At 47.9% G+C, this 21426-nt stretch overlaps 1 protein-coding gene across 5 annotated transcripts in view; it reads left to right on the forward strand.

Moving 5' to 3' along the window:
* SLC7A7 (solute carrier family 7 member 7) overlaps nt 1-21426 on the forward strand; it is a 90855-nt gene that overhangs the window by 58173 nt on the left and 11256 nt on the right. For 3 of the 5 annotated variants that reach the window (XM_081830772.1, XM_081830771.1, XM_081830773.1), the window contains one exon: nt 3967-4509. In XM_081830772.1, coding sequence (XP_081686898.1) covers nt 3967-4509 — 543 coding nt within the window. Of the gene's footprint in view, nt 1-2718; nt 2843-3008; nt 3143-3966; nt 4510-21426 lie in introns of those variants that run through there. The other 2 variants (XM_081830770.1, XM_081830774.1) reach the window with 2 other exon arrangements.

Here is a 21426-nt window from a genome sequence, read left to right on the forward strand (position 1 = left end):
TCTTGTTTCACTTTTTTTTTTTTAAAGGGACTATCGGAGCCACAGTGGACTATAGAAAAACAAATGGAGAACTGGGGAGGGAGGAGCTGAGCTTCCAGCTTGGGGTGATGGGAGCATCCAGCTGAACCACAGTGTGTTTTCTGTTTCTGTTGTTAGGGGAGGCAGCACAGACCAGTTGGAGCTAGGAAGGCAGGACATGGGGTCTCTGGGAGAGAAACTATCTTCTCAACATTTAGCTCTTGAGCTTGACCGAGCAGCCAAGACCCTGAACTGTGGGCTGGTTCCTGGAGGAAGTATGTTTTGGCATTGCCATTCATGGGTGGCTTTGGGGTCAGGGGCTTCACTGGCTGTTGTGCTGGGCATGGCACACTTGGGGCCCTGTGCCTGGGTTCTCTGAACCCCTGAATCTGAAACTTCACCCATAGGCTGCAAGATGAGTGTGTTGTCCTGGTATCTGCACCAGGTCCTCAGAGTTGAATGCACCTCAGGCAGGAAGAAGACGGGGTGCTGTGTATCAGGAACGCTGCTATCTCTTGGGGTTCCAGACTCTGCAAGGCTCTCCTGTAAAGCCTGGGGTAGGAGAGCCCTTGGGGAGAGGTCCTGCTGGTCCCAGGCTGCCTGAATGGTGGAGGCATTGCCTGAGAGCCGGAGTCTCTGGGAGGAACGTGAGCTGCTGGAGACGGTGCCTTCCTGCCCACAGCCGCTGGTGCTAAGCAGTGGTTGAGGAAGGAGGGGGCATCTTTTCTCTGGAGGGCAGCCTCCCCTGCCCAGTGTGCGCAGACTGAGAAGTAGGCTAGGGAGATTCCACTGACAGCACTTCCTGGGGGCGCCGCTAGGGTGTGCTGTCTGCCGGAGTGTGGGTTTCACCCCCGTGGGTTTCTGTCTCAAGAGTCCCTGATGAGGACTTCGCTTTTCCCCAGCCGGGGACTAAACCCTGCACACTTCTTCCCCACTCTCCCTCACGGGTTCCCCTTCCTTCGTCCGCCCTTCATTCTTTCCTTTATGTTCCACCCACCCCTTGGTGCCAGTAAATGTGGTCTTAAAATGGCAGGCGGGGTGATGTATTTCCGTGTGTTTTTGTTTGCTAAGCAGTGGGCACCCTAGCAATAGCATCGCTGCCAAGAGGACTTGCGGTCGCCTCTCATCCCTGCAAAGGGATGAGAAAGGGGAGGAGCAGCCGGGAAGGAGATGGACCGGCTTAGTTGGAGCCTTTAGCCTAGCCTGCAGGCTGAAGGATGGCAGAGGCTCTCTGTTTAATCTAATCACACCCTCCCCCAGGTAATTCACGAGGGAGCCAACTGAAGTGTTTTCCTGTCTGAGGGGAAGGCCCAGCAATGGGGCAGGTCGGAGCAGGTCGGATTGGGTGGGAGGTGGGGGGAGATAGCACAGTGCCGGTTCACAGCCCGGGCTCTGCTGGAGAGCCTCGTGGCTCCCTCGCTGGTTTGGCACCCTGGCACATGATTTAGTGCCTGCCTTAAGGGGCTGCAGGCAGGTTTGGATGAGATCAGGCATTTGGGTGCTTAGCAGTATGTCTGGCACTGGGTAAGTGCTCCATAAAAGACAGCTATCATTAAAGGAGTGTGGAGGGGGCAGCCGGAAGGCAAAGACAGGCTCCTCTGGAGGGATTTCCAGATATTTGTGAGGATGGCTTGGGAGAAGCATGATCTTTGGGAAGGCTGACACCAGGATATTCCTTTCGGTTAAAAAAAAAGATTTAAGGGGCTAGAATGCAAAGATGTAGGGTAGAGATAAGGCCCCTCCACCCCCCTGGGGATTTTTAGATCTTCATTCTCTGGTTGTAGAATAACCAAAAAGGGTTAGAAAGAGTGTGGGAAGGGACCGAGAGATTTCAGAATGGATAGGATGTATTTCTGTTGGTAAAAGAGTCCCGGGATACCAGATTGAAGTAGACTATGAAGATAGAATATGTGATTTACAAAAAATGCTTGACTTTCTCTGTTCTGGGCCTGTCTGTCCTGTCTGTCCAGGATAGCTCAATGAAATCTTATTTCTCCATATTTTTTAGGAAACTGGACTAAACTTGTATGTGGGGAAGGTGTTTTTAGGAATTTATGGTTTCTTTTGAGGATGAAAGAGCACCTGAGCAGGGAGGGGAAGCAGCCAGGGGTTTGAGTCTCATTTCTTGACCTTGTTTCCTTGGGAGTAGCTTGAGGCTCAGCCTTGGGGTCATGGCTCAAATTTGGGGGCAGCCATCCTTTGCTCTGAGGGGAAGTGTGCAGAGTTCCTCTCTTAGGATGCCTGTCACGAGGCCACGAAGCGTGGGGACTGCACTTAGACTTCCTCTAATCTCAGCACAGCAACACGCCTTTGTGGCACCCTTGCCACCTCCCTGCCTTTCTTGTCGGCGGGGGGGGGGGGGCTGGGGGGGGGCTGGGGGACGGGGGGGATGGTGCATTCCTTCTCAGCCGCCCGCCCCGTCCTCAGCTAATTGCCTCAGGGCCAGCCTCCCTGGGGCTGCAGAAATTGCGCCCAGCCACCATCGTTTCTTCTGGGCCCTCAGTCCCAGAGCAGCGCTGACAAAGGAGATTCCTGAGAGAGTGCCTTATCACGGAAAGTGCTGAGCCTAGAGCTCCTAGCTGTGCCTTTTGCAGATGTGAAGGGCCCGTGAACCTTGGACCCAGACAGTTGCTTAACACTCCTCTCCCCCTCCCTCATCCCCTCCACCCATCTTGACTTCTCGATTTGATTTAAATCCAGAAGCATTTGCCTGGCCTTTCCTTTTACCGCTGGCTGGAAAGGAGGAGCGGTCAGGCCACAGTTCCTAGAGGCTGCGTCTCTGTGACTGCCACTGCGGGAACCTGCTGGAACCCGGGGCCAGGGAGTGAGTGTGCTTCGCCCCCGCGCGCCGCCCCCCAGCCCCGCTCACCTTGCCCACCCGCTGTGCTGCTGGGGGCGGGGGGAGGCTGGCCAATCACTTCCTCTCCCCAGTGCCTCTGGCTCTAGACCTCTCCCCTTGCTGGGCCAGCCTCCCTCTCTTGCTCCCGGCAGTCCCCTGCTCTGCCGGGCGGGCACCTGCGGACGCTTCCGCGACTTCCCAGCCTCGGCTTTGCGTCTTTGGGTGCTGACTCTCCGGCTGCAACTCCTGGGTGGGGAGCCATCAGCTGCCTCCAATCACCTTGAGGTTGGGCTGTCCCTGTGGATCACCCTTCTCTCATTCATACTTTTTTGGGTGATGCAGCTTTGCTGATGTGAGGAAGTTACAGCAGGAAGCCTGGAATACTAGGGGCTGGGAAAGAGGTCTGGGAAGGAAAAGCAAGGAAAAGAGGAGAATCACCTGTCTTCTTTCTTCCAGGGCGGGGTGGGGCTGCTTGGGCTTTGCTAGGGCTGCCGACTTCACGTAAGGGTGGTTAAGAGCGGCTCCCTGAGCAGGGGGAGGGTTGTAGGTTTCCAGCAAGAGGTCCCCAAAGCCTTTAGGTTTGCCAGAGCCCGTGTCCTTTGTAGAGGGGGGAGAGAAGTTTGTGAGGAGAACCCACAGATAGGCTGCTTGCAAGGTTGGTTCCTCACGTTGCAGCTCAGCGCAGGTAACAGGTGAGACAGAAATTAGAGGGAAGACAGACTGGGGGTGAGGCTGAAAAACGCGGACTCAAATCATGAGGGTTATACCTGGGAACTGCCAACTTGCCTTTTATCACAGCAGACTCAGATAGAACCAGGATTTAGTTTTCTCTTTTGTCAATCTGGTGGGCAGCACCATCCTAATGAGGAGAAACAGCTGCTTTCTCTCTAGGGAGTGAGGGCCTTCCCTTAAAAATTTCCAGTTGGGGTTATTTTAACGAGCCAGCTGGAGAAGAAGAGGTTAATGGGAGGTGGGAGGCCAGAGAGAGCTCTCTGAGCTGGGGCGGAGGGTGGGGGGTGTGGCAGGACATTGCCCATATTGACCACTATGGGCAAGAGTTCTATGTAATTACCAACCACCTGATCTATATCTTCATCTTTCTTCCTTAGAACGCAATGCCAAGAAGCTGGTGACGGCCATCTTCTTCTCCGCCATGGCTAACAGCATTAAGTATGAAGTGGCCTCCCAGCAGGAGGGGGATGCTCCCCCCTCGGCCGATGAAGCCAGCCCAGGGTCCGAGCAGGTAAAGCTGAAGAAGGAGATCTCGCTGCTCAATGGCGTGTGCCTGATTGTGGGGAACATGATTGGCTCGGGCATCTTTGTCTCCCCCAAGGGCGTGCTCATGTACAGTGCCTCCTTTGGCCTCTCCCTGGTCATCTGGGCTGTTGGGGGCCTCTTCTCCGTTTTTGGGGCCCTTTGTTATGCGGAATTGGGCACCACCATTAAGAAATCTGGGGCCAGCTATGCCTACATCCTCGAGGCCTTCGGGGGATTCCTTGCCTTCATCCGACTCTGGACCTCACTCCTCATCATCGAGCCCACCAGCCAGGCCATCATTGCCATCACCTTTGCCAACTACATGGTGCAGCCAATCTTCCCGAGCTGCTTCGCCCCGTATGTTGCTGGGCGCCTGCTGGCCGCTGCCTGCATCTGTAAGTGGGGCCGGGGCAGGAGGTGTGGGCTGGATGTGAGGCCAGGCAGAGGCTGGGATGTGAGTCCAGTAAGCCAGCAGAAGGAGCTGGAAGGGAATGCCTCTGACACACATTCTTGTTGTTTTTATTTTATTATTATTATTTAAAGATTTTATTTTTAAGTAATCTCTACCCCCCAATGTGGGGCTTGAATTTAACAATCCTGAGATCAGGAGTTGCATGCTCTACCTACTGAGCCAGCCAGGTGCCCCCTTTTATTGTTTTACATTTGTGTATGCTTCCTGTGAAAATTCAAACAGTAGCAAAGTGTAAAAACAGACAAAAACAAGCAAAACAGCAAAGAGAACAATTTATCTTTCCCTCATTTTCCCATGGTGAGCCCCATTAGCAGTTTGTATGCCCTTCCTTTTTCTTTTTCCTTCAAGAAGTGTAGTGTTTTTGTTTTTTTGATGGATTAATTAATTAATTAGGCACCATGCCCAGTGTGGAGCCCAATGGGGGCTTGAACTCACGACCCTGAGATCAAGACCTGAGTTGAGACCAAGAGTCAGATGCTTAACTGACTGAGTCACCCAGGCGCCCTTCAAGAAGTGTTTTTTTTCTGTTTTTAAAAAATGGGATCATAATACATATGTAATCCTACAGTTTTTGCTTTTTTCCCAGCATTTACCAGTGACATTTTCTACTTAGGGATCTACTTTTTAAAAAAAAGTTTCATGGTGTTCCATGTTAATTTTAAGGCTGTATTATGTAACAAATCAGTCCTCTGTTAGTGGCCGCTTAAGTTGGTTCCAGTTTTTCTGTCATACAGGTAATGCTCTGGTGAATATCCTATTGCGTTCGCATGAGTTTTTCTGTGGCCTAGATTCTTCTTTTTTTTTTTTTTTTAAGATTTTATTTATTTATCTGAGAGAGAGAAAGAGAGAGAGAGAGAGATCATGAGCAGGGGGGGACGGGTATAGGGAGAAGCAGGCTCCCCGCTGAGCAAGGAGCCCAATGCGGGACTCCACCCCAGGACCCCGGGATCATGACCTGAGCCGAAGGCTCCCTTGACTTTTGCTCTGTCTCATAAATAACGCATTTAAACCTATACATTCAACAAAGCCACATTGGAGGTACCGAGAAGCTGATCCTCTATAGCCCCATCCCTCCGGTGCCTCTGTTTTGGAAAAATGCCCTCCTAGCCTGAAACCTTGGAGACCCTTTCCATGCCCCAACTGTGGAGAAGTTCAGAGCTTCTGTGTTTTAAGGAGTAACTATCCAGCAGCGGCAGCTGTGAAGTGCAGGTGTTTTGTACCAGGTGCAATTGCTCCCTGGATCAACCTTGTCCAGGCAGCCTCATGTCCCCTTTTCTTGAGGTTTCTCCACTGCCCCATCTTACTCCTCAGCTTCCTCCCCAGCCTCCCTGCTTTCACTGTTGCAGAGACCTGGGTGTCTGTGTGGGGCCCCCCTGTGCTTTGTGTGCCCATGTGTGTGGCTCGGACTCATCTTTGTGTATCTTTGTGTTTGGGGGTGTCTGTCCTGCATGGCAACAATCAGGGAGGGGTGGAAGGCACTGCCTTGTGTTACAAGGAGGAGGTTCTCCCTTGAGGTCTTAAATGTGATCTGTAATTTCTCTTGCATCATTTACAGATGATCTGGTAGGTTGACTTACTGGTGAAACTAATTTTAGGATCTGTCAGGCTCGAGGTGCCCTCAAATGTGGGCATACAGTTACATATCTTGTGTGGTGTAAGGATTATTCCATCTAAGTAAAATTTCCAAGATGGTTGCATCCCTTTAAGCCCTAGGATCCTATTATGCTAATCATCTTTGTCGCAGTCTCTTTAAAACCGATGGTATGTCTCCTTGCCTTCATAACTTTGGGTGACTCAGAGTCACCAATACCGTCTCAATTCTTGTATGACTGTGAGGCCTTCCCAAGCCACTGGGGTGATGATTAGTGTTTACTTCCTCAGTGGCTTCAGAGTGCTGGCCTGACTTTAGTTCATCAGGTTTCATTCTTTACGGTTTTGATCTGTGTCATCTGATAGCTGTTCCTTGATTCTGGCATCGGGCCTACCTCCATCCGTCACCCCCTTTTTAATTCGCCATGTCTACCTTGGGAGCAGAGATGGCCTCAAACTCTTGTACACCCAAGTACACATACGCACGCCGGTACACCCTTGTAAGAATACATGCGAAGTAACCACGGTTTATGATCAGTCTGCAGAGCTCCCCAGGTAATAAAAGACGCAGTTGTGTGCATGGATTTATGGCATATATTTGACGCAACTCTGATAGAGTGACAAGCGCACGAGACTTGTGTTTGAAGCTGGGCTCAAGACCTGTGTGACCCTAGGCAAGATGCAGTTACTGTTTTCCAGGCTGCTGCATGGATGAAGTGAGATTCAGTGAAAACCATAAATCATGACTCAAGTGCAATGTATTGGTGGTGATTATGTTTAAAATTTCTCTCTTGGCTGCTTCTAGGACTTTGTTCTGTCTTTAATAACTTCTGAGGAACCTAGAGATCTGGAAGAAGGTTCAGAAGGGCAGCCAAGATTGTAAGTAAGAATTAGGGACCTATGATTCATAAGTTTCTTCCTTCAGCCATTGTCTAATGAGCACCCAATACATGTCAGATGCGGAGACCTAGAAGGACATTCTGTCCATATGTCCAGCTATGTGGTAATATCTCGTTTATCTAACCGTAGCCATTCAGGAGAAAGCCAGGAGGTAGGCCTAGAAGCATCCAAGAAAGAGAGTAATTTTAAACATAACAATCATCAGTATGTTACACTTGAGTCATGATTTATGGTTTTCACCGCATCTCACTTCACTTGCTTGGCAGCCTGGAGGTAAACCATCCCCGCACTTGCCTAGCGTCACGCGGCTGCTGAGCCCTCCCTCAAACACAGGCCTGGCGCCCCTGTCACTCTACTAGAGTTGGCAGATACATGCCAACGACTGACGCACAAGATGAGGACTGAGGCTAAATCTTCAAATTTAGCAAGAGAAGGGATTTAATATAGAACATTCCTTCATTCAGGGATCATTTAGGGCATACTCTGTGCTAGATATTACACGTAGTGCTGGGAAGCAAAGAAGAAAAAAGTATGGCCCTTGCCATCCAAGACCTCCTAGTCGAGGAGGGAGACAGATATGTTGCCCAGTAGTTCTCATGCGGTATAGCAGGTGTGGTGATAGGGGCACCATGGGAGCGAGCAGGACAACTTTCTTCCTGTGGGGAGGAGAGCGTAGGAAGACCTCACAGAGACCATGTTGTCTAAACTGCATTTTGGAAAGATCCATAGCTGTCTCCTATGACACTTCTCACAGAAGGAACTGCATGTGAAAAGGTGTGGAGGTGCAAAAAGGCATGGAATGTTCAGGGAATTCAGGTGGTTGGTGTGGCTGGAATGTGGGGTGGGAGAGGGTGAGAAGATAGAGACTGGAAATGTAGCCCAGGGCCAGCTCCGGACGGGTTTATATGTTGCCTAAACAGGTTAGACTTTATCTGGAAAGTGGGGGGACGCTGTTGATTGTGAGTGGGGAAGCAAAATCAGATTTGCTTGGGAGAAGAACTCTGGTGGCCACGTGGAGTGTTTTTGGCAAGTGTGAGAGTCCGAAGGTGGGCAGACCGGTTTAGGGAGCTGAAACCTGAGTCCACGTGAAGGATAGTGAGGCGTGTACTGTGGGCAAGGCCTTTGGACCAGAGATGAGGGGATGGATAAAGAAATAGTTAGAAGGTGGAATTTCTAGGACTTCTGGCTGGAGGTATGTCGGGGAGCTCTCAGAGGTGATGCTAAGGGTTTAAGCTTGGACAGGTGGGCAGTGTTGGGGCCTCCATCTGAAATGGGAAGGTGAGCTGAGTGATGAGCAGAGGGGCATCTGAGGCTTCTGCTGGGCTGCTTATGGGGCCCTTCCCTGAGCAGTGCCTTCCTTGGGTCTTTTGTGACCCAAAGTTGGTCATTTTCCCATCCACGGAGTCCTAGTATCTAAAAAAGAAACTGATGTGTAAATGATGATGCTAGTCTATGACTGTACCATGGTGAGTGTACATGTGTAATTTCTAATGACCAGAAGGTGAGTGCTCACTGTCAAGGCTTCTTAATACCACAGTCCCTAGGAAACCCATTGAGTAATCAGGGAATTGCTTGCAGGGCATGGAATCAGAACAAAGGAAGAAAGTTTTGACCATGGAAGAAAAATTTACCGAACGTGATGGGCTCTATAAAATACGGAGCTGAGAGGTAGAGCAGGGAACTCGATGGTGTGGTGGTGGAGATAGGCAAAAGTAGCCAATGAAACCTATATATGGTCGGTCAGTGGTGGGAGGGGGTGGAGAGCGCCTTACTCAGGAGATGTCTGCATGCAACACTGAAGGATGAAATGGAGTCCAGGCATGGTAGAAGCGCCCGCTTAGCATGGCCCGTGAGTCCTGCTCCATCTCTCTTCTCTCTGACCTCTCTTTCACCCTCACTTTCTCTGTTCCAGCTTCACCGGCCCTCTTGTTTTTCCTCCAGTTTGCCTGGCCTGTTCCTGCTTCAGGGGTTTTGTACTTTATTGTGCCTTCTGCTGGGAAGGCTCTTTCCCCAGACACCCTCAGAGCCTGCCCCCCAGCCCCCACTCCATTCATGTCTTTGTATAGATATTACCTCACCGGAGACTTATCCTGTCTAAAGTGGTCACTCTCAGTTTCCCATCCTGTTTTGTTTTCCTTTATAACCCTTGTCTCCATCTGGCATTAAGTATTTACTTGTTTATTGTCTGTCTTTCCCTCTAGAATGTAAACATCACAAGAGTAAGCACTTTCTGTTGCTCACTGCTGAATCTCCAGCCTCTAGAACAGTGCCTGGCATCTGCTAGGTACTCAATAAAATTGAGGGAATGAATGAATGAAGAAGGGGCAAGGACATTTTAGGCACAGGGATGTAAAGGACAGGCAATGTAAAGCACAAAGGGGAGAAAAAGTATGGGGTGTGGGGTGTGTGGGGGCCATTGTGAGATGTGAGGGGACAAAGGGAGGCAAGGGGCTAGAGCCCGAGGCAAATAAATGTTCCTAGGGAGTTTAGATTTTACCCTAAAGCATCTGAGGAGCCACTGAAGGGTTTTAAGCAGGGGAACGGTGTAGCTGGGGTGGGACTTAAGAGCAAGGCTGGTGGCAGAGACACAGATTAGGAAGCTCTGTGGCAATCCAGGCAGGAAATGACAGAAGCCTGAACTAGGACGGTGGCAGAGGGAGTGTGGCTTACTTAGGTGATGGTGTCTCCAGGAAAGGACAGGTAGGGGAGCAATTTAGAAGGTTTAATCAGTATAACCAATAATACTCATTGGGATGTCTGGTGTAAGAGAGAGGTAGGTGATGAGGAAAGCATTCACCAGCCTGTAAATTCTGTGCCACAGGGGCTAAGCCTGTCTTAGGATCCACTGTATCCCCAGCAAAGAAACAAAGAGAGAAGCTTGATAAACATTGCTTGAATGAAAAGCTGAGGTTTCTGGTTTGGGTAGGCGGTGGCATCATTTACAGGGGTGGGTAAGATGGAATCATGTTGCATTTGAAATTTATTTGTAGGGTAGTAGGTGGATTTGCCCATTTGGAGCTCAGGAAAGAGATGGGGCTTGAGATTGGCAAATGCTTCGTGACTACTTGTTGAATGTTCATTTTCCCAGCACTACTCGTTGTCTTTATGGAGCTCTTGGTGTGTGCGTGTAAGTGCGTGTGCATGAGCATGCTGGGGGCGGGGCAGGATGGGCAGCCCAACACAAGATTACAATGGATTATGATGAGTGTTTTGATTGATTAGGCACAAGGAGCCACAGGAGGTGACCTATGCTAGCCTATGAGTTTGGAAACTCTCCATAAGGAAGTTTAAGCTGACACCCGAATGATGAATTAACCAAGAGTAGATAGGGTAGTGGAGCATCTCAGGCAGCAAGAACAGAATGTATGAAAACTTGAAGACAAGAAGGATATTTTTGAGACTCGTTTCAATAAAGGAGTTCAGGGTTGGCTGCAATATTGAGTTTAAGATAGGAAATGTTGAGAGCTGGCTTGCAGGGGTAGGCGGAAATGGTAGGATAGGTTGTTCAGGGCTTTATAAACTGTTCTAGTTATTATTGTTATATAACAAATCACTTAAAACTTAGTGGCATAGACTAACAGCCATTTCATTCATTCATTCACTCATTCATTCATTCATTTTAAAAATAATAACTCCATACCCAGTGTGGGGCTTGAACTCACAACACTGAGATTAAGAGTCGCGTGTTCTACTGGCTGAGCTAGCCAGGTGCCCCACAGCCATTTTATTCTTGTATGGTTTCTGTAGCTCAGGAATTTGAGAAGGGCTAAGTGGGGCAGTGCTGGCTCAGGGTCTTATGTGGTTGTGGTCAGATGGTGGCAGGAGCTAGAACAAGGAGGTGCTGAAGAAGATGGGGACTAGCTGGGCATCTTTTTCTTTTCAAGTTGTACTAGATGTGTCTTTCCATGCAGTCTCTCCCTATGGACTGTGTTGCGTTTCTTCACATAATGGCAGCCCCAGAGCAATCAAACTGTTTACTTGGCAGCCGAAGACTTCAAGAATGAGTATGTCAGCAACCAAAGGAGAAGCTGCATTGCCTTTTATGACCTAGCCTCTGAAATCACAGGGCGTCCCTCCTGCTGTACTCTGTAGGTAGAGACATTCACAGAAGACCATCCATTCCTGAGACGAAGAGGCACAGACCCTATCTCTGGATGGTCAGAGTGTTAAAGTCACATTGTATGAAAAGCATATGGGTTGGGAGATATTGTTGAGACATCTTTGGAAAATACAATCTATTGCACAAACCGTATTAAGGAGTTTGGTGGGCTTTCTCCTAAGGCAATGAAAAACCTCTTTAGGTGTAAAACAGAAGAATGACTTGTGTCATTTGTGATTTAGATCTTAGAATTTGTGTTTATTTTTTATTTTTTAAGATTTTATTCGTGAGAGAGTGAGAGAGAGAGCACAAGCAGGGGGAGCAGCAAGCAGAGGGAGAAGCAGACTCCCTGTATAGCAAGGAGCCCGATGTGGGGCTCCATCCCAGAACCCTGGGATCATGAACTGAGCAGAAGGCAGACACTTAACTGACTGAGCCACCCATGCATCCCAAATTTGTGATTTTTAGGAAGTTACTCTGACTTCAGTTTGTAGAACTGAAAGCAGAGAGACCAGTTAGGAAGCTGTTACCATGATCCCTGGTGATGGTGGCTTGGATTAGAGTCATGGGATGAGAGAGGAGGAGACTGGTTTAAGACTTGGATACTAATTAGATATGGGTAGTAGTTGAGGACGATAAGATGGCCAGGTTTCTGGCTCAGGCAACTGGGTGGATGGTGCTGCCAGTTACTTATAGGGAGTTAGACTGGAGGAGAAGTAGGTTGAGAGAAATTGATAGGATCGGTTTTGGATAGGTTGAGTTTGCACCTGCTGATGTCCGGTAGGTGGTTGGATATTCATATATATCTGAAATCACAATAGTTGGACTGGTGATCTACTTTTGGGAATCATCAGTGTAGAGATGGTCATTGAAATCAGCAGATGAGATGATCTTGGGACAGGTTGTAGCAAGAGAGGAGGAAAGAGCTTAGGATAGCCTTCTCAGGAATGCCAACATTGAGGGATAAATACTCTGCAAAAAGGAGAAGAAGCATCTAGAGAAATAAGAGGGAAATGGGACGCGGTGAGTAGAAGAGAGCAATTCGAGGAGGAGTTGGTGGCCAACAGTGTGCAATCTGCTAAGGGGCCAAGCTAGATGAGGAGGGCAGTGGCCTGGATGTATCAACAGGAGGCCACTGTGACTCGAGAGGGAAATTTCAGGGCAGTGAGGGTAGAGTCAGATTTCAGAGGGATTGTTTATTCATCCAGTGAAATCTGAGTGTCTGCTATGTGCCTACCTCTGAGCTAGGCCCTAGGGATCCAAGGATGGTTGTTCCTCAGTCTGCTCTCCTGTGGCTCCCAGTTGATGGTAGAAACAGATATATAAACCATTCTATCGCAGTGTGGTTAGTGTGGGGATGTGGGAGCCCAGAGCAGGGGCAGCATACGCAAGGGTGGTGGGTTTACCCTCAAAAGTAGCCTTTGTGGAGGGACTGTTAAGTAAGATAAGGCATGGAATGTCATTTGGAATTGGCAAGCAGGAGGTCAAGGAAAACTGTCTTCAGTTGGAGTGGTGGAGTGGATGTTAGTAGAGGGAAGGGGAGAGAATCTAGATAGCCTTTCCAGAAGGCTGACTCTGAAGACAAGAAGGGTGGTAGTTAGAGGGAGGGATCAAGGTTGAGGGAGGAGTTTATGGGAAAAACTTAAGTCTGCCTTAGGTTGGTTTGGGGGTATATTCCTGGAAAAGTTGGATGAACTATCCTTAACAATAAGGTCTTGCCCGTAGTTGGAATGCTTGGGTGCCCTGAGTCAGCATTTCTCTCCCTTGACCCGTGTAGAGGATCCTCTCGTCCCTTTGGGAAGCAGCAGTGCATGGTGGTTAAGAGCATGGCATCAGGCCAAATTTATGAGTCTCAGGTTCCTTATCTGTAGAATGGGGTCTCTGTCTCATTGAGGCGTGATCTATATTTTTGCCATACTTTCCTCCTTTTCTATTCAAACAGTGACCATTTCAAGAAAGCAAATCCTGTCATGGTGGCTCACTGTCCTTTTCCAGGTATAATCTTCCTTTAGAACTGCTGATGAACTACAGCCCTGGATAGGCTGGTATTGCTGCTAGACCTTGAAGTCATTTACTGATGATTGCTTAAGTAAGTTTTTTTCTACGCGTGGCTGACTTCACTCCCTGCTGATTTCATTGTCAGGGTAATCACGTGCTGTCCTCCCTGCCAGGAATTTGTCCTCCCCTCCCCCAGCCCTAGCACCCGCCTCCTCCGTGTGCTCAGTCCAGGTAACAGTGGTCCTGGTGCCCACCTGCACCCCCTTCACTGGCCTAGACTGGATGGGGTGCCTCACACTGACTTTCATAGCACCCAGTTCTTACAATTGTCCACGTTCACTTTTCTGGGAAGGCTGCGGACTGGGTCTGTATGGGGCCTGGAGCACAGCCGATGCTCAGTACATGCTGGCTGGCTGGCTGGCTGGCTGAATGAATGAATGAATGAATGAATTGGGAGTTCTGAAGGAACCTTGCTGTCCTGGTTACTTTTGGGGTGCTTGGGTGGCTCAGTCGGTTAAGCATCTGCCTTCAGCTCAGGTCTTGATCCCAGAGTCCTGGGATGGAGCCCCACATCTGGCTCCCTGCTCCTCAGGGAGTCTGCTTCTCCCTCCTTCTCTGCCTGCCGCTCCCCTTGTTTGTGCTCTCTCTATCTCAAATAAATAAGATCTTAAAAAAAAAAAAAAAAGATTACTTTTCCTAACCAGAGAGGTATGCAGGTGGCCCCTCCTGAAGCCAGTTATTCTGGAATCTCAGGGTTCTTTGAGGATTGGTCCAGTTTTCTGTGGTCAGAAGCCCCAACACCCCAGAGGGAGGTCATCCCACATCTTTGCATACAAATAGGGAGGCACATGGTGTTCTGGAATGTATACAAGCTTTGGAGCCTGCCATGGACTGAGTGGCCCCCGTTTTCTCAATTATAAGATAAAGACAGTTGACCTACTCTGTCCAATTAAGTTAGATGATCTGTGTAAGAATGTAAGTGACCTGACACTTTATTGTCAGCCAAAAATTGTATCTCTTGCTGCAAATTCTATTCAGTCACATGCATCTTATTAATTCACAGTCACATGTGTCTTATTAATTTCTAAATACTTTCTGCATTCTGTCTTTGGATGACATAAGAGCTGTTTTAGTTCTTTAGTTCAGAGATCAGGAAGGAGGGCTGAGACCCTTCTTCCTGTTGGTGGGAGAGCTGGAACTTTTCTCTTGGCAGAGTCAGGGCTAGGTGTCCAGAAGTCCGGCTCCACCCAAGTCCAGCTCCAGCTTCCCCTTTCACTACTGGGGCATTTTACTCCCCGTATTCTCGCAGGCGGTCTGCCCGCCGCACCCATGCAGGCCCCTCTGCAAACAGAGCACTAGTCTTTAGGATTCACACAGAATTTTTGTGTCCCTGATGCTTGATCCTAGTGACTTGCATGGAGTAGGTGCTTCGAGAAACGGCAGCTGTCTGAATGAACAGAAGATAGGCCTCCAGCTTCCACTTGGTTGAGAAGGGCATTGCATGCTTGGGGCTCTTGGGGGCTTTTGGCTGGGGGCTGGGGCCACTGTGGGAGCTGGGCACAGGGGAGGGCACATAGCTCCTCCTGAGTCTCCCGGAGCCGCCTGTGGGACGTAGAGGACTCCGGATCTCCGCATGTTTGTCTGAGAGCTTTGGCCATGCGTCCCTGTGCAGCAGCTTCTGATACCAGATGACTGATTCATGTACTTGGGCCTAATGAAGTAGAACAGCCAGATGCTTGGCCCCCAACTGATTTTTGCCCTTTGAACTTTCTCCTTGGAAGCTAGTTACTTTCCCAGAGGAGTTTTCTCAAGAGCCACTTTAGGTTGGAGGTGAGGAAGCTTACATTTCATGTCCCATATTCACACCAACAAAACAGGCTGGAGTCAGAGCTTAGGGTTCTTTGTTATGGGGTCAGTGTAAACTTTGGCACAACCTTCACCAGTATTGAGAGGGTAAAGCCTCTGCTGGTTTGGTTCCCAAGGCTCTTCAGGGGTTCACCCTTGGTCTTCTCTTTTTTTGGTTCTCTTTCTCTCTGCCTCAGAAGAGACTGAGGGGATAGCCTAAAGGGGGCTGGGGAAGGAGCTAGGGACAGTGGGTCCCCACCCTGGCTGTACATCAGAATCACCTTGGGCTTTAGAAAAATGTAATGGCCTCTTCTCCCACCTCGTTTCCCCAACCAAATAAATCTGAACCGCTGATTAGAAGAATGGGAATTGGGGACGCCTGGGTGGCTCAGTCGGTTAGCCATCTGCCTTCGGCTTGGGTCATGATCCCGGGGTCCTGGGATTGAGTCCCACATCAGCCTGCTTCTCCCTCTCCCTCTGCAGCTCCCCCTGTTCATGCTCTCTTTCTCTCTCTGACAAATAAATAAATAAATCTAAAAAAAAAAAAAAAAAGAAGAATGGGCATTGGCTTGGAGAACGAGAATTGGGGAAGCAGAAAAGTTGCTGCTGAGAACTGATGGGGGCCTTGGGAAGAAGGGTTCTCAGTTGTCACTGTCCATTAGGATTACGCAGGGAGCTTTGAGAACATGCTGAGGCCTGGGTTCCACCCCAGAGTTGCTGACTTCATTGTCCTGGGCAGGGCCCGAGGCCTGGACTCTGTTAAAGCTTGTCGAGTGATGCCAATGTGCAGCCAGGATAGAGGGGCACTGTGTTAAGTGAAGGGTTTGGGCTTGTTCTGATCAAGGTGGTTCTGTAGGTGATGATTTCTTTTAGTGAGTACCCTTACGTAGCACACCCAAAGCAGGCAGATCATCAGACTCCCCCGGGAAGCCCCGTCTCAGGCCTCCCGCATCAGAACTGCTGGGTCGGAGCCCTGAAGCTGTAGGTAACATTCCCCGGGTGACTCTGATGCTCACTCAGGCTTGGGGTCATGTTTCTGAGGACCTGAACTGTCCCAGGTGGAGCAAACCAGGAAGGATCTGATGGACAAGGACTAGGCGGCTTTGAGAAGGGAGCAGATAGTGTGGCTTAATCGGAGGGCCTGCTGGTGCAGACTGCCAGCTTTGCTCCTTCAGAGTGGTGCAGGGCCATGGCGACCACCATGCTGGCTGGGTTCCAGGAGGTAGAGGAGGAGGCCTCTGGTCCAGTGACCCACAGGGTTTATGCTTGGTGTGTCTTCTTGCCAGATGCTCTCACCCATGATGTCTGAGTGAGCAGAATGGTTCTGTAGCCTGAAAGGTAAAAGAATTTGAGGACCATCTGCTGTCTGAGACCAGTAACAGCACCTAGAAGGGTGGAAGAAACAATACATCAAGGAAGACAGGAAGAAAAATGATTTTTAATGTGTCGAGAGTATCCTAAACCAGCATGAGACAACACAGACAGACATACAGCAGAGAAAGGGAAGAAAGACTTGAAATTTGTGGGTTTAGGCAACATACCTGAGGCTTTTTCAGAGAGCTTACCTCTGGCCCTTCTGAGGAAATGGCAGCGCTAGTGTTCTGGAGACATCTGGGTATAGCAGGCCTGAGCAAACCAGTTAAGAGGCTCGGCTGCTCCCTAGGGGCCGTGACTCTGGCTGTATGTAGAGCAGCCTAGTGCAGAGACATGGGGTTTTCCTGGAGCAACATATCACAAAGCGCTTGCTCGAGCCAGTTAAGCCCACAGACAGCTATCCTTTTGCCATCCTGTGGGATGAATGATGTCACCAGTCAGAAGACACCCGAGGTGTGTCACCGGTGACTTGGAAGTTCAAGATAGAGAACTGAGTGGAAGGTAACATTTTCATGTCTACCCACTGAAGGCTGTGTATATGAAAGCAAAAAGAGGACCTAGAACAGAGTACCCGACTGTAAATGCTAAGATACCAGAAGGCTAGACTCCGGGAAGGGATAGAGCAGATTTCATAGAGACTGGGAGAGAGATGTCTAATATGGCTTTCACCTGAAATTTTAGGGGAAAGGAGAGAAATGTACAGATGAAAGTATAAATCTGGGTATTCTAGAGGCTGTGAGGAATTATAGAGAAGTTAAATAAAGGTGGAAAAGTTGCCGGAGTAATGCATTTGGGGAAATAGGGTAGAAGATTGGGAATGATGCTTTTGGACTCCTATCTATAAACATTAAATAAGGCCAATAAACATTTGCTTTTGACTTTTACTTGCAAGGAGGAGAGAATTTCCTATTTGATTAATATGACCATGAAAGCGTATACCTTGTTGAGAAATGGCGGCTTTCCTAGAAGACCTGAGACTGATGTGGTGCATCAGAACGAGCTTTGCCTGTATCAAGATCTGCTATAGAATGGGATGATGCTTGCTCCCTCTGGGCAAGGCCATGTTTCGATTCTTTTGATTGCGTGAGAGGGAAATTTCAGTACTCCAAGATACAGTGACCTGTCAAAGGATTTTACTGCCCCCCTGCCTTTTTTTTAAAGATTTTATTTATTTATTTGACAGAGAGAGACACAGCGAGAGAGGGAACACAAGCAGGGGGAGTGGGAGTGGGAGAGGGAGAAGGAGGCTTCCCACTGAGCAGGGAGCCCGATGCGGGGCTCGATCCCAGGACCCTCGGATCATGACCCGAGCTGAAGGCAGACGCTTAACGACACCCAGGTGCCCCTACTTCCCCCTTTTCTCATTCTGACAAATGCAGTGAACACCACCACCCTGTGCCGCCTTCCGCTCTCTGCCTGCAGATGCGTTTCTTCTTACAGCTAAATAGGGGAAGTCTTTCTATTCTCACTCCCGTCCTTTCAGATGTGTGGCCCATCTCTTAAGGAACAAAGACACTGGCCTGTGTTAATCCTGCCTGCTTACTTGGGGAAGAATGATTACATGGTGCTGTCAGAGGCTCTCGGGTTCCACTTGGGGAATTTTCCTGAGGGTCTCCTCTAGTAATAGTGCACGGAAATAAATCCCCATCCTAAGGGAAGAAGCACGGTGGAGAGAACAAGAGGAGATTAGCAAACGGAAGTACGAATGATGTGATTGTGGGCATAGACTGCACACCATCGGATCAGAGGGAGGAGAACTATTTTGCTTTCCTAAAAATCATGACAAAATTTATACCAAAGGGAAAATACGGTAGTGATGGAAGTCTCAACTCCCTGAGCATCTTTTGCTAAAATCTGTTTCATTCCATTAGAAGCAGTACCCCTATAAATTAAAAAAAAAAAAAAAGTTTATTATAAAACATTTCAAACATGCAAAAATAGAGTGAATGTGATGAACTCCCAGGGTTGAAGCTCCAGCAAGAATGATTAATCACCCTTGTTTTATCTGTACTCCAACCACCCCCCTTCGTCCCACTAGGTTATTTAAAGCAAATCCAAGACATTATACCATTTAACCTGTAAAGGCTTCAATATGAATCGCTAAAGGATAAGGATGTGATTGTTGTTGTTTTATTATTATTAATTTAACATAACCAGGGGAAACGTGGCATCCTTGTGTGAAAGCGACTGTGCCTCCCCAGAGTTTATACCTCCCAGAAAAAGAAATAGTGCATTTCCTCAGAAATACACTCTAAATCTGGGCAGAGATTGCAGAGAAGTTCAGGGAAAAGAATTTATAATCTTGTAGCTAGGGATTTAAAAAAAACAAGAAAGACCAGAAGCTTCTCTGAAATGAAATTTTCACCTATTTTATCAGAATTATTTAGGAAGAGAGGGAGAACCATGTGAACAAACCAGTGTGATCGAACACATTGCTTTTTGATAAGCTTAGATTTTTAGAAACAAGATACACAAGAGATGGTGAGAGGCAGTATAACGAGGACTAAATGCAGGAGCGACCCAGATCCACGAGAAGAGCATCCGGAGGTCGGTGCCCAGCATCAACTACGATCTGAAGAACCGACTGCAGAGGATAAAAAGCTCTAGAAGCAACATACAGAGTGAAAACAGCAAGGGCAGTTAGTTCTGTAATAACAGATGGTGGAGAGAAAGGAGAAGGCCACAGTTCCATTTTCCTTCTAACTTTACATAGCAGAACGATTGCTAACCTAGCGAAGGTTCAATAAAAAACAGATCTAGGCCAACAAAAAACCAAGACCAGGAGAATTGAGAAGATAGTAATAAACCAGGCCATTGTTTCTAACTATGCACTTGCAGACAAATGTAAAGAATTTATAACTAGCCCAGGCATTCTCCACCAGGCATCTCCCCTATCTTGGAGAACAGGAAGGGTATGAAAAGAAAGCTGTTGAGTGAGGTATTAGTTTCTTGTTGCGGCTATAACAAATTATGACCAGTTGGGTGGCTTAAAGCAACACAGATTTAGGGGCACCTGGGTGGCTCAGTCAGTTGAGTGGTTTCGGCTCAGGTCAGGATCTCATGGATCTTGAGATCAAGCCCTGCATCAGGCTCCGTGCTCAGTGGGGAGTTTGCTTGAAGATTCTCTCCCTCTGCCCCTCCCCCCATTCCTGTGTGTGCACGTACGCACTTTCTCTCTAAAATAAATACATCTAAAAACACACAAGTTTATTATCTTACAGTTCTATAGAAGTCTGAAATGGGTCTCATTGGGCTAAAATCAACATATCAGCGGTGCCATCTTACTTTCTGGGGGCTCTAGGGAAGAATCCATTTTCTTGCCTTTTCTAGCTTCTGGAGAAGGCCCAGATTCCTTGGCTCTTGGTCCTCTTTCATCCTCAAAGCTAGCAGTGGCTTGTCAAGTCTTTCTCGCATCGCATCACGGTGACACCAACTCTTCTGCCTCCCAGGGCCATTATTTTGTCCACAAAAGGGATAATCCAGCTTTCTGAGAAAGACGTAGATTCTGAGCATTCTGCACTGAATAATTTGAAGTTGATTCCAGCCCAATTTCTAGGAAAATCTGTTGAACCTGGTTAGCAAAGTATGAGGAGAAGAAAAGAAGATCTCTAGTAACTGGTATGGATTCACTAAAAACAAAACATGCTAAACTAACCTCATTTTTGTTCAATTTTAATTTTTTATTGAAGTATAATATAAAAGGAACAGTGCACATAATTGTACAGCTTGATGAATTTTCACACGTGACCATCATCCACATCAAAAAACCAGCCCCCTGAAACCCTCTTTTGTTCCTCCCAGTCACTCCCCCTTGTCCCCCATGCACACACAAAGGGAAATTACTATTCTTCTTAGTAGCATAGATTCGTTTTGGCCATTCTTATGTAAGTGGATATATAAGATATGCATTATTTTGTGTCAGACTTGTTCACTTAATATGTTTGTGAAGTTCATATTTTTATAGTTGTAGATAGTTCATACCATTATTTAGTATTCTGCTGTATTTAGCCACTCTACCGTTGATTGGCATTTGGGTTGTTTCTAATGATTATTTTTACAATTATTATTTTTAAGTAAACTCTACGCCCAGCACAGGGCTCAAACTCAGGACCCTGAAATCAAGAATCATATGCTCAGGGGTGCCTGGCTGGCTCAGCTGGTAGGGCATGTGACTCTTGGTCTCAGGGTCCTGAGTTTGAGCCCCATGTTGGGTGTAGAGGTTATACTTAAAAAAAAAAAAAAAATCGCATGCTCTACGGGATTGTGGTTATTTCTAATTTTTTTTTTTTTAAAGATTTTTTAAATTTATTTGACAGAGAGAGACACAGCGAGAGAGGGAACACAAGCAGGGGGAGTGGGAGAGGGAGAAGCAGGCTTCCCGCTGAGCAGGGAGGCCCATGCGGGGCTCGATCCCAGGACCCTGGGATCACGACCTGAGCCGAAGGCAGACGCCTAACGACTGAGCCACCCAGGCGCCCCTCTAATTTTTGACTGTTACAATGGAATAGCTATGAACATTCTGGTATAAATCTGTGCTAATTTCATTTGAATCATTTGATGTGTCATTAAATTGCAAGAACAGAGATGTATACAGATTTCAGAAAAGTTCTTGGCAAATTCTCATGATATTCTTGTTGACAAGGTAGAACGAGGTGGACTAGATAAAAGAATAGTTTGGTGGATTCTTAGTTGATGTTGTGGAATAATGACAGCAGAGAGGAAGGTCTCTAATGATAGACTACAGGGCTCTGCCTATCTAGTCAACATTTTTGTTCATGACTTCAAGGAAGACCCAGAGGTCTGCTAATCAAACTTGCAGATTTCACAAAATTGAAGGCTTTTGAAGTGCCTGGTAAAATTAAGGGGGAAAATCCATTTTTAGTAGTTGGGAATGATGTCCAAAAATTTACAGAGGAGAGGTGCTAGGAATAAATGTTAAAGTCTCATATTTGGTATTAAAAAAATCACTTTTGGGGTGCCTGGTTGGCTCAGTGGGTTAAGCAGCTGCCTTTGGCTCAGGTCATGATCCCTGAG

Source organism: Leptonychotes weddellii, chromosome 9 (assembly GCF_054177405.1).
Source record: "Leptonychotes weddellii isolate Sample4059 chromosome 9, ASM5417740v2, whole genome shotgun sequence".
NCBI lineage: Eukaryota > Metazoa > Chordata > Mammalia > Carnivora > Phocidae > Leptonychotes > Leptonychotes weddellii.